Source organism: Garra rufa, chromosome 12 (genome assembly GCF_049309525.1).
Source record: "Garra rufa chromosome 12, GarRuf1.0, whole genome shotgun sequence".
NCBI classification, from domain to species: Eukaryota; Metazoa; Chordata; class Actinopteri; order Cypriniformes; family Cyprinidae; genus Garra; species Garra rufa.
Genome location: NC_133372.1, coordinates 829,846 through 842,010, shown reverse-complemented (window position 1 = coordinate 842,010; position 12,165 = coordinate 829,846). Strand labels below are relative to the sequence as shown.

The window sequence follows — 12,165 nt, the reverse complement described above, 5'->3', positions numbered from 1 at the left end:
TCAGAAATCCTATAAATATGCTGATTTATTACTTTTTGGAAACAGCTGCATTGCATAATATTTTTTTGTACCCTGTGATACATTTTTTCAGGATTCTGAAGTCTTTACTATCACTTTTTTATCAATTTACCACATCCTTGCTGAATAAAAGTATTAATTTCTTTCAAAGAGATAAAGAAACAAAAACATTACTGACCCCAAACTTTGAATGAGGCGTTTATTGTTACAAAAGTTTTCTATTTTACATAAATGCTGCTCTTTTTAACATTTTATATAAACAAGAATCCTGAAAAAAAATATCACAGGTTCCCAAAAAAAAAAAAAAAAAAAAAAAATCAAGGATCATGTGATACTGAATACTGGGGTAATGATGTTGAAATTTCAGCTTTGCATCACAGTATATTACATTTTAAAGTATATTAAAATAGAAAACCACTATTTTAAATTGCATTAACATTTCACAATATTACAGTTTTTTTCTGTATTTTTAATGAAATAAACGCAGCCTTGATGAGCAGAAAAGTCTCCTTTAAAAAACATTAAAAATCTTACCCAAACCCAAATTTTTGAGCGGCAGTAATTATTCCAGAAATTAAAGTCACTCAAATTATCTTTATGTAAACAAGTTAATGCTGCTATGCCTGCTGAAAATTCAGTGATAAGATGCAATGCCAGACTAAATTAAGCCCGCTGTGAGCCACATCAGCAACTAATATCAAATCATACTCTTGTATTTAATGTGTAAAAGCATCAAAAAAACATTAAACAGTTTGTGTAAAGACACCTAAATGCACGTAAGAAGTGCTTCTGTGCCACCTTTGCAGTAAATCGTGCGTCAGTTTTCTAAGGAGAAAATAAAAGGGACAAATGCAATTCGTATCGAAATAAAACACTAAACGACCTTCATGGGCTCAACACCTCATCATGAAACTGATCTGACGCCACATTCTCTCTCTGAACACACATCAGCATTCCCCTGAGCATCACAGGACGGATCACGAGGATTTTCCTTTGAACACTGAGGGAAACACGTCTGACCCTCCCAAACTATTTCAATTACCGAGGCCAAAAACAACAACGGCCCGAGACACTTTTCAATTTCACACCCGGCAAACAGCCGCCAGCGGCCCGTCGTGAGATTTAACTGCAGCACAATATAGGCGGATTCTGCTTTGTTTTTACTCGAACACTGACAGAGAAATTGTGGAGTTTGGCAAGAAAAACAGATGGAGGCTTTTGTTCAGATCCAGCGTGGAAACCCAGTTATCAGGATCAGCGAACGACAAGATTCACAGCGACCCCAACACAATTAATATCCTGAGCGTCTGCCTCGCGTAATCAATACTCATCACATCACACGCAAACAAATGCAGACCAGACAGACATCATTAGAGCAGCAGAGGACGGATGGAGGTGCTTTAAGCTGAATATTCTAGAAAACAGCTAGTGCACAACAAAATTAGAAAATATGAGCATAAATTATTTCAGAAAAAGAACCGTTCCAGTCCTGGATACTGATTGATCAATAGATCATCCCAGAAATCCTAAAATACCCTAAATTGATATTCAACAAGGATGCATTAAATTTATAAAAAGTGACTGTAAAAACATTTATAATATTAACAAACGATTTCTATTTCAAATAAATGCTGCTCTTTTGACCTTTCAAATTATCTGTGAATCCTGAAAAATAAAATGCATGACAGTCTCCACAAAAATATTGGGTAACACAACTGTCATCGTATTAGAATGACTTCTGAAGGATCATGTGACACTGAAGACTAGAGTAATGATGCTGAAAATTCACGGCAATCAATTACATTTTAATGTAGATTCACATAGAAAACATCTATTTTAAACTGTAATAATATTTCACAATTTTTATTGTATTTTTTTTATCAAATAAATGTAGCCTTGGTGAGCATAAGAAACTTATTTCAAAAACATTAAAACATCTTACTAACTTCAAACTGCTAAATTGTAGTTTGAATGGTAAATAAGAGTAAATTTAATTAAATATATATTCAAAAAACAGGCGAAGATCTTAATTAAACATAGGGCCCTATAAAAATGTTTTTTTTTTTTTTTTTTAATTCTGTTTGATATTTTTCCAAATTCCATTAAAAATTTTTGCATTCTGTTTTTTTTTTTTTTGGTTTTAATTTTTCTTGAATTTTTATATATATATATATATATATATATATATATATATATATATATATATATATATACACACACACATATATATACATACATACACACATATATAATAACTAAAAAGCATGTCTGATTAATTAAAATCATGAAACTTAAACAATTTAACAGCAATCTATAAATTTGCAACTTTACAGATCTCATCTATGCACAAACAGCTTGTAACACTCCAAAGACAAAGGAAAACAAGAAACTGCATCATATGACCCCTTTAAGCCTCTTTATATCCACAATACTTTGCTGCTTAAATAACAGCTAAAGTCATCTTCAGGACATGAACTAGAGAGTCTGAACCACTAACAGAGTACGAATGATCACCTGAACCTCAGGGAAGCCACTGCTGACACACATGAGCACAAACAGTGAAACACAGAACACCATCGATTATTCAGGTTCATGGGAATCATTCATTTATGCTGCTGAAGCATCGTGAAATATTTCTTGGAGTGTGCGCGGAAACCTTTGAGTTTCAGCCAACACACACTGAACATGCGGCCTCTGATCCAACGACTCCACCGGGACCAGAACACACACACACACACACACACACACACACACACACACACACACACACACACACACACAATCTGCTGCTCAAACAGACGGGATGCGAGCTGACAGCACGAGGAAAGCTGATGATGTTGGTGTGTGATTGTATTTGTGCGTCGACGGCTGACAATGACAACAAGCAAATAGCAACACGCTCCTGAGAGAAACTGACAGGAACGGGAGGAGATCAAAGAGACTTTCTTTGCGTTTCTTTCTTTTATCATAGACTGACACGACACGCTCTCAACTGAGTCAAAACACACATATCAATCACTCATCTAGAAACACACTCACAAATTAACACAGACCTCCGAGGCACACAGAGAATATTTAAAGAAGCTCAAACCAATAAATCATAAACTCACAGTTCAAAGACTCTGATTCAAGGCGTTTTAAGCAACAAATGCAATTTGATTCACTATAAAAGTGGAAAGTGGCTGTGTAATGATGCTTTGTGAGAGGAACAACACTAAATCTGAGTTATTTGCAACTCTCGAAACTCATATTTGCATTTCCAAACCTGACAAATTTAGATGCATCGTGTTCAGGTTTTACGTCAGCAACATCTGACAGCATGAATATGTACAGATGACTGCTGCTGAGAGGAAGATCATCAGCTAATGGCTGATTTGCATCTGATCCTCACATAAAACATTGCATGACTTTTGAAGACTCGAAATCACATGCTTTAAAATCGCCATGAAACGCAAGTCACACACTCTTAAAAATAAAGGTGGTTCACGATGACATAGAAGAGTTTGTTACGTCTAAATGGTTTCATAAAGAACCTTTAACATCTGAAATACCTTTGTTTCACAAAAGGTTCTTTGTAGCAAAAGAAGGTTCTTCAGATTATAATAAAGAGATGGTTCTATAAAGAACCTTTGAATGAATGGTTCTTTGTGGAACCAAAAATGCACTGCAAAAAATGCTTTTCTTACTTAGATTTTCTAGACAAGTAAAAATTATTTTCTTGTTTTCAGTAAAAACAAGTCAAAATTGAGTTTTTTCGTAGAACAAGTCAAATAATCTGCCAATGGGGTAAAAAAAAATAAACTTGTTTTCTGTTTGAAATAAGATTTTTCTTACCCCATTGGCAGATTATTATGCTTGTAATTATTTTGCTTATAATTTAAGCACTTTTAGATATTTTGTCTGGAAACAAGACAAAAAATCTAATTAAGAAAAGCATTTTTTGCAGTGTGGTGGTTCTACGGCGTTGCTGTGATGAACCTTTTAAAGCACCTTTATTTTTACACTGCAAAAAAAAAAAAAAAAAAAAATGCTTTTCTTACTTAGATTTTATTGTCTTGTTTCCAGACAAAATATCTAAAAATTCTTAAATCAAGAAGGCTTTTCTAGATGAGTAAGAAAATAATATTTACTCATCTAGAAAATCCTTCTTGATTTAAGATTTTTTTTTTTTTTTTTTTTTTTTTGACATTTTGGCTGGAAACAAGACAAAAAAAATCTAAGGAAAGCAGAGTGCATATGAGTAAATATTTTTACTGAAAGATCAAGTTGACATTTTGAAGAACATCACGCTCTGAAAAAGTAGGTTTTAGCGATCAGTTCTTAAAAGAACAATTTCTTTTCTTAGTGTGAAAAATATTTTAATGATCTAAAGAAAGTTTGTCTACTATAAAGAACCTTTTGTGTACAAGGTCCACATAATTATTTTACAAATCATTTACAGTAAGATCTATTACATGCATTTACTAAAGAGACAGGGTGAATTTTAATTTAATGGCAATTAATTTGATCAAAGAATCCTGATAAATAAAATGTATGATGATTTGCACAAACAAATTGGGCAGCACTGTTTTAAACCTTGATAATAAAATAAAATAAAAATCTTAAACAGCAAATCAGCATATTAGAATGAATTTCTGAAGGATCCTGTGACACTAAAGACTGGAATAATGATGATCCCAGAAATAAATTACATTTTAACACGTATTCACATAGAAAACAGCTATTTTACATTGTAATAATATTTCAGTTTTTACAGTACTTTTGATAAAATAAATGCAGCCTTGGTGAGCAGAAGAGACTTCTCAATGTTTCTTCAAAATAAATGTTGATTTTAGTTTTTAAAAAAAACAAAAGTGTGAGCATTCTGCAAAATATCTTATTAAATGTTCTATTTCCCCCCTAAACTATTGGCAAACGTGCCATTTGGCATCAGGGTCTTGCGTCATATTTTTTGTCAACATACTAAAAGATTCATGTTACTGCTTGACTTCTAGTTTGTGCTCATCACTGAACTGCAGTAATTATAATGTGGTTTTGGGGCAGATTGTTCTCATTCATCATAAATCACGCGTATGTTGAGCTATTTTTGTGCTTGACTCCCATCTCATGCAACAAAAGATAAATCTGAAGCTGAACAACTGAAGTTGAACTGTCGCGGTGCGTTACAAGTCAAACTGATCACAGTCCCTCTGAACGGCTCCTTCATTCTCTCCTCGTTCGGGGACGTCGTTCCGCAGTGTTAAAATCATAACTCTCTTATAAGTGCAGATATTGCATGTAACAATATTAATTATGAATCTCCGCACTGGCGTATATCCGAGTGTTATGAGCTGTCAGCTTCCAGCGGGTTTGAACGCCATCATGGCGGCGTCTAATTAAAGTGCTATCGGTGCGCGGCAGAGCTCTGTAATTATACCAGTAAATTGAAATTCAGATTGAACCGGGTGCTCTTATTGTAAACGTCTGTAAAACTCAATATTACGTAGTTCAGGCTGCATGAGTTTTCCAGAGCTGAAAGCTGATGCGTGTCAGGACTAGATTGACTGAACCAGCGGAACAAGTACATACCTCATCGGGAGAATCAACAGGAAATCAGAAATTACCAGCTCCAACCTAGTATTAGTTTCACCTCAGTCTTATTTCTACCTGGGGAAAAAAAAAAAAACCTAGTTCACCAAAAAATACAGATTTGCTGAAAATGATGGAAGCGTTATTATGGATTATGGACTCATGTTTAAGTTCAAAAATGTCTTAATGATGGATTTGTTTCAGCTTTTGTCTTGTCAAGATGTTAACTGATGGACTGGAGAGGTGTGGATTATTGTGATGTTTTTATCAGCTGTTTGGACTCTCATTCTGACGGCACCCATTCACTGCAGAGGATCCATTGGTGAGACAGTGATGGAATGACACATTGCTTAAAATCTGATGAAGAAACAACTCATCTACAACTTCACTCTTAAACATAAAGGTGTTATTTATACAAATCTGTTCTCATGTAGAAACAAACCCATCTATATTTTGGATGGCCTGAGGGCGAACATATTTTAAGCACATTTTCATGTTTGGTTGAACTGTTCCTTTAAATATATCGTTAAGTAAAAATTGAAAAACAAATGGGCATATTTACAGAATATTGATTGTATGGTAATTTGCATTGTCTAATGTTTTATATATACTTTGAGCAGGTGAGAAAGGGGGTTCTTAAAATGTGAAAGCGGATTGGATCCCTTGTGAGTGAACTGGCCAATGTTTGTTTTTTTTTTTCAATTTAAAATGCAGCTCTAAAAATTATTTTATTAATTTACTACATTTTATCATGAATATATTAATTTTATCATTAAAAAAGATTATGTATTATTTTAACTTCATTTTAAAACATAAAACATTTGTCCACATAATGTCATTTAAAAAGTTTTTTTTTTTTTTCATTTTTATGTTTGAGTTATGAAATTGGTGACTGATTAATTTGATTTTATTTTTAAGTGTCTTTCATTAAGAGTCATCTGCACTGGAATAGATTCTTGGAATCAAAACTCCAGTAACTCTGACATACAATTGATCGATCAGTTTAAGGTCAGATGAACAGAGAGATGGAGTGAAGAGGACAAGACCATTAGATATAAACGACTGAAGAGAGAGCCAATCACACTCACACAGAGCCATTATCTCATCATGTCACAGTAAATCGAGACAGACAAACTGAATCAGACACTGACCAGCTACAGCTGATGGACCTGTGGTGCACACACACACACACACACACACACACACACACACACACACACTGGAGGAATGGACACTGACCGTAATGTTATTTCTGGAGGGTTGAGAGCTGTGCTGATGGCAGTCGTGGGCGTTTCTACTGCATAATAACTGACCGCTGCTTACTGCTCATTTGCATTGAGTGAACTGAGGATAGAAACAGTGACTGATGGGTTTCCCGCTGTGGCCTCTGTTAGATCATTAGCATATGTTAATGAGACTGTGGTGCAGCAACAGATGTGGACAGGTGTCCAGAAACACATACACACACACCCCGCATCTGTCTGCTCCTCTGATTGGCTCACAGGTCAGGAGAACATCAGTCCGGTCTGTTCTGATCAAGACAACAATCATCAACACATGATTCAGTTTAACTCAATACACTGTATCATACCTAGTTAGGACAGCAACATATAAGAGTTGGGGAGGATAAAACAGCTTCATTCTCAAAAACTATGAATAGAACTACAGTAAACGCTGTTAAAAAAAATTGGGATAGTTTAGTTATTTTAGGGACCAAGCACTGAAGGTGTATCCATTGGCGTTCCTATTAATATTATTATTCTTCTGCTCTGGAAGTCTATAGAACTGCTTACGGGAAATTTCTCAGATTTGGCACTCTGATAGAGGACAGTCTGAACTGTCACCATAGCAAATTTGGAGTCTCTACTCATACTCTCTAGCACCACCACTTGTCCAAAGTTTCACTCACGTTTATGCTAAAACCTTTTGAACCATAAGGTCTATAAGGAAAATTCCTTTGAATCCTCATGCCAAGTCAAATTAACCAAAATAAATAAATAAATCGTAAGGTTCAGGGTTTTTTTTGCAACTTTTTATGGTTCGTAAAACCTACTTTTTCAAACTCTTTGTAGACAGTTTGTCTGATTTTCACCAAAATTGGCTTAGATCATCTTCAGACCATGCTGGTAAAAAGTTATGGAACTCAAGTTGATTAGTCGAACCGTTCTCTAATAATGCACAAACGAATTTGTGCCAAAAAGATGTGAGGCTTTGTCTCCGCAATGGTTTGGCATATTGAGACCAAACTTGGTGTGTGTTATAACAAGCATGACCTGAGGCTACCTGCACAGTTTCGAAACAGCGCCACCTAGTAGTCAAGAGATATTAAAAAATGCCTATTTTTACCTTTTAAGTTCCGAATGGTTTGGCTAAAATCACAAAACTCTAGAATCTCTTTAGATTCAGAGGAGCATGCCAAGTCGAACCATACCCAATATTCTCATGTTAGCCATTTTGGGTGTCCGCCCTTTTATAAATTTGAACATAAAATGTTATATTTTTCAAACACATTGGCGTTTTGTTACGAACCTTGGTATGTCTCTAAAGAAATAAAAAAAAAATGCTAATAACATTTGATTTAATTGGCCTATTGTAATAAAATAAAAATAAAATTATCTCAATATATTCCTTGAGTCATGCCGAGAACATTGATAACAATTATGCCAAAATTAGCCAAACTTCCTGTCTGCCATTTTGACTAATGTTCAAAACTTACTTTTTCAAACTCCTCCTAAACTATTGGTCAAATTTTCATAAAATTTGACATTTGCAATGTGAAAATTTACATTTTGACACCAAACTTTGTGTGTGTGCCATTGTCTCCTTATACTGACCACTCCACATAAATTTGGTAGCAGTGCCACCTATTGGTCAAAAGTGATAAGCCATTAAATAAACTACTAAAAAAAACTATTTGGACTAAAATCATCTTAAAGTGGCCTCAATTACTTATTGCTGCAGCAGTTAGACTGATGCTTCTGTAGTGCTTGGCCCCGTAATTGCTGCTTGGAGGAAAATTTTTGACTGTTTTTGTCTTCGCAAGAATAAATTAGACCATAAAATATGTATTACAATAGAGAGAAAATAAACTTTTATTATTATTCTGGTACTTATTCTAAGCATGATGTAGTGACCTACACCAGTCAAATAAATCCAGTGGAGCCGCTCTGATCTGAAGGATCTTCTCAATCCCAGCATCAGTGGATTGGATTCATGTGTGTTGAAATCACAGACCTCACGGTGAACTTCAAAGAGCACCTGGCAGCTCATTAAGATCTCACCTGAAGGGAGGCATTGTTGCCTGACTTAAAAAAAAAAATCAGACTCATGAGATGATTCCTCACAGTGGGAAGCTGTTCTGACAGACATCCATGAACCAAATCAACCACTGATTGCACACAAGACAACCAGAGGCTGTGATTAACCACCCATGCCAACCAAACTCTGCTGATTCACTGACATCAGGAAAGCAGTTCAGACACTTTATTTAGATGGAGAATGATGAAATGTTACAGCACATGAGAAATGCATGAAACTCCTCTGAACTTCAGAAGAACCAAAGCAGAATTTCAGTTGCATCTAAATGTAAATCTCTGAGATAAGGCTGGGCAGAATACAGAATGATTTACTATAGAATTTCACTGGCAATAAGTAAACTAAATTGTGTAAATATTGCAATGGTTTAAATGCTTTGACACTTTTTATTTGCTCATGAAGTTTCATAAAGACAACGTCAGCAGGGATGTTTCACACCTGTCTCTCGTCTCACAACCCGCATTGAATGCAGGCATCAAGATAGATGTTTGAACGGTTTAAACTTCAAGAGCAAAAGCGCTGATCAAGTTGAGAAGCTCAACTCATTTCCATGAATCACTTTTAAATGTTCCACGCTCCAATGAATCGCTTTAAAACAATTAGGTGGTTTCACCATTCAAAAATGTCCACTGAAGTCATGTGTCCATTTAACATGCTTCAACATGTTTCAGTAAAAATATATAAGTCAGTATTGCTATTTATTGTTCAGTTCATATATTAAATTTCATTATTGTGTTAATTTACTGAAAAACATGCCTTGATTATTTAAACTTAAGTTTCTGGCAACAACAAAAGTTTCTGTCTATCTAAATACACGCTCCAGTGTGTGCAGAATGATTTGATCACAGCAGGAGTTTTGGAATAAGGGCACTAATGTCTACGTAAATTTAGATGCAATCATGCAAATGAATGTGCATTGAGAGTCCTTTACAAACAAGTCAGCTGTGCAAATGAGAAACAAAATCAGTAAAAGTCATTTCACTGATCTGCCTCCATTTCAGCATCTCATCAAAGGCCAGAAACATATGCTACATATCATATACTGCCAGCAATGCAAGAACACTGCAGGACTGAAGGGGTGATAGAGTTTGTCTGTAAATGCCTGAAAAATCATTAATATAAGATTCTATACCTGGAAGAGAAATCTGACAAGTGAAGAAGACAGTTTACAGCAATGGCAGCTTGAGTGACATTTGCGACTCAAGATTGCATGGCATGCGCACAAAAGTTAAACTGTATGTTTTGGGCCTCAGAAAACGTGTTTTTGTTTTTAGGGAGATGTTTGTACAAAATGCAAAGTGGAAGACAGAAATGTAAAATTACGCAAGAAAGCACTTTAAAAAAATAAATCAACACTTTTTGCCATCTTCACAGTACAGTGATATCATCTCTCATGCACAATTTCCAGAGACAAACATCAGCTCTAATCCTATTGAGTGACCTCGCATCTAGATAGGAGTCAAGGAACGTGCAGGATAATCCTGCCTGTGATTACACCTGAATTAATTACATACATGCTGTGGGACCTTCTGGTGACCACATGCATGAGTTTTCCCTGCTGGATGATTAAACTTGATGAATATGGTCAGACCAACTCCAACATGTTTGTGTTCTTTCATGGGCAGGTACACAAGATGTAAACCCTTAAATGTTATTTTAAATGGCCAGCTCATTGGGTTTAGGATCAGAGCTCATGCTTCTCCTTCTACCATCATTATACTAGAAACACAGAACATCCAAAAACAAGCCCTACAGAGGATCCTCAAACATCCTGTAGAGTCCAGCATTCAGTGCTTGCCGTGGTTTGGGCTTGAGATGTTTCCTCAGTTAAGTCAATGTTCTTAACTACCATCACACATTTATAAACAGCCAGCAGCTCTAATGATCTGTGGGCGGCTGCTAAAACTCAATCCTCCTACGTGAGAATGAAGCTAAAGATGCCGTTCTAACACCGCACTTACGTCACGTCAGAATTACTGCACGAGATCTGAACACAGACTCAGAAATGATACGCTTCTAGAGCCATGATCATTGTGTAATGTTCATTTTGTGTCCTCAGATCATTTTTCAGACATTTAAAAGGTCCTGCATTGAAAGAAATCAGAGAGAATCAGAGGCGAATTAACCTTCTGGGTTTTGACGTCATGAATGCAGTTCTCTATGGGTACCAAATGACCTTTTACAGCCAAATCCAATAGCATTTTGCTTTTAACATGTCAAAGCTACTGTAAAACAGTATGTGAAAATGAGTATGGCACAGGAGTTTTAAATGCCAGTAAAGCAACACGGAAGTTCACATGACAAAATTAGGTAAAGTATGTCCGGTTCGATAATCAAACATAAAGAAATTATTTTTAAAATGGTCACAAAGTACATTCGTCATCAAATGTAGTACAGTACTTAGACACTATCAGATTTGGGATGCACTTCTCGTCTTGTTCAGCATTTTGTCTTGTTTCCCAGTACAAGCATCCTTGGGGAAGAATCATTACCAACTAAATTTAGTCAAGTTTATGCTTTAAACAAGACAATTTGCCAACAATTTATCCTCCACAGTGCCTAATTTCAAAGAAGTTTAGATGCTTTTAGAAGAAAATGACTCACAACCACTGTACTCGTAACTGCAGTAATTTCAACCTGACATAAATGCAGCATCATAGCCTACGGCACCTTTCTGCATTTGAACGCGTCACATGCTACACACCCAAAGTCACTTAAAGATCGCTACACACTCAGGCTGGTGAGGTTGTAAGTCTGTTTTTGCCTATGAATGAATGAGTTTGAGCTCCTCATGTTCCAGAACATTCTACACTACTCCATGACTACTGCATCTCCTCTGAGGCGTCCAGTGTAATGCCCTGAAGAAATGACACTGTGTTGCTGTGGCCGTGAGCTTGAGCTGGTCAGTAGCACAACAGGAAACAACAGGTTTGTCACTTGAGATAAACATGGAGACGAGTTCACAGAAGAGACCAAACATTGTCCCATACCTGGACTGAACCGCGCATTTCATCTGTTCTTACGGCAGCTAGAACCCACAGTCTTGGTGTCAACAGGTGACCCATCTGTCTCAGTTTCCTCATTTGTCGCTTCAGTCCAGGGATCGAATCCGTAAAGGCGCCTCCCGTCTTTATTTCGGACCGCTAGGCTCCCCTGTACTAAACTCCCAGTGCTGTTGCACTTCTTGGCCAGCGGTGGCGCCAGCGAATCAGGCGGGTGCAGAGACGTCAAAGAGAAGCTACTCAGATTATCCGATAACTGTTC

At 36.2% G+C, this 12,165-nt stretch overlaps 1 protein-coding gene across 1 annotated transcript in view; it reads right to left on the bottom strand.

Annotated features, from left to right (window-relative positions):
* Positions 1–9,067: 9,067 nt before the first annotated feature.
* cacna1ib (calcium voltage-gated channel subunit alpha1 Ib) overlaps positions 9,068–12,165 on the bottom strand; it is a 93,386-nt gene continuing 90,288 nt past the window's right edge. Inside the window, exon 36 of the mRNA XM_073851710.1 lies at positions 9,068–12,159. Coding sequence (XP_073707811.1) covers positions 11,911–12,159 — 249 coding nt within the window. The 3' untranslated portion in view covers positions 9,068–11,910. The remainder of the gene's footprint in view (positions 12,160–12,165) is intronic.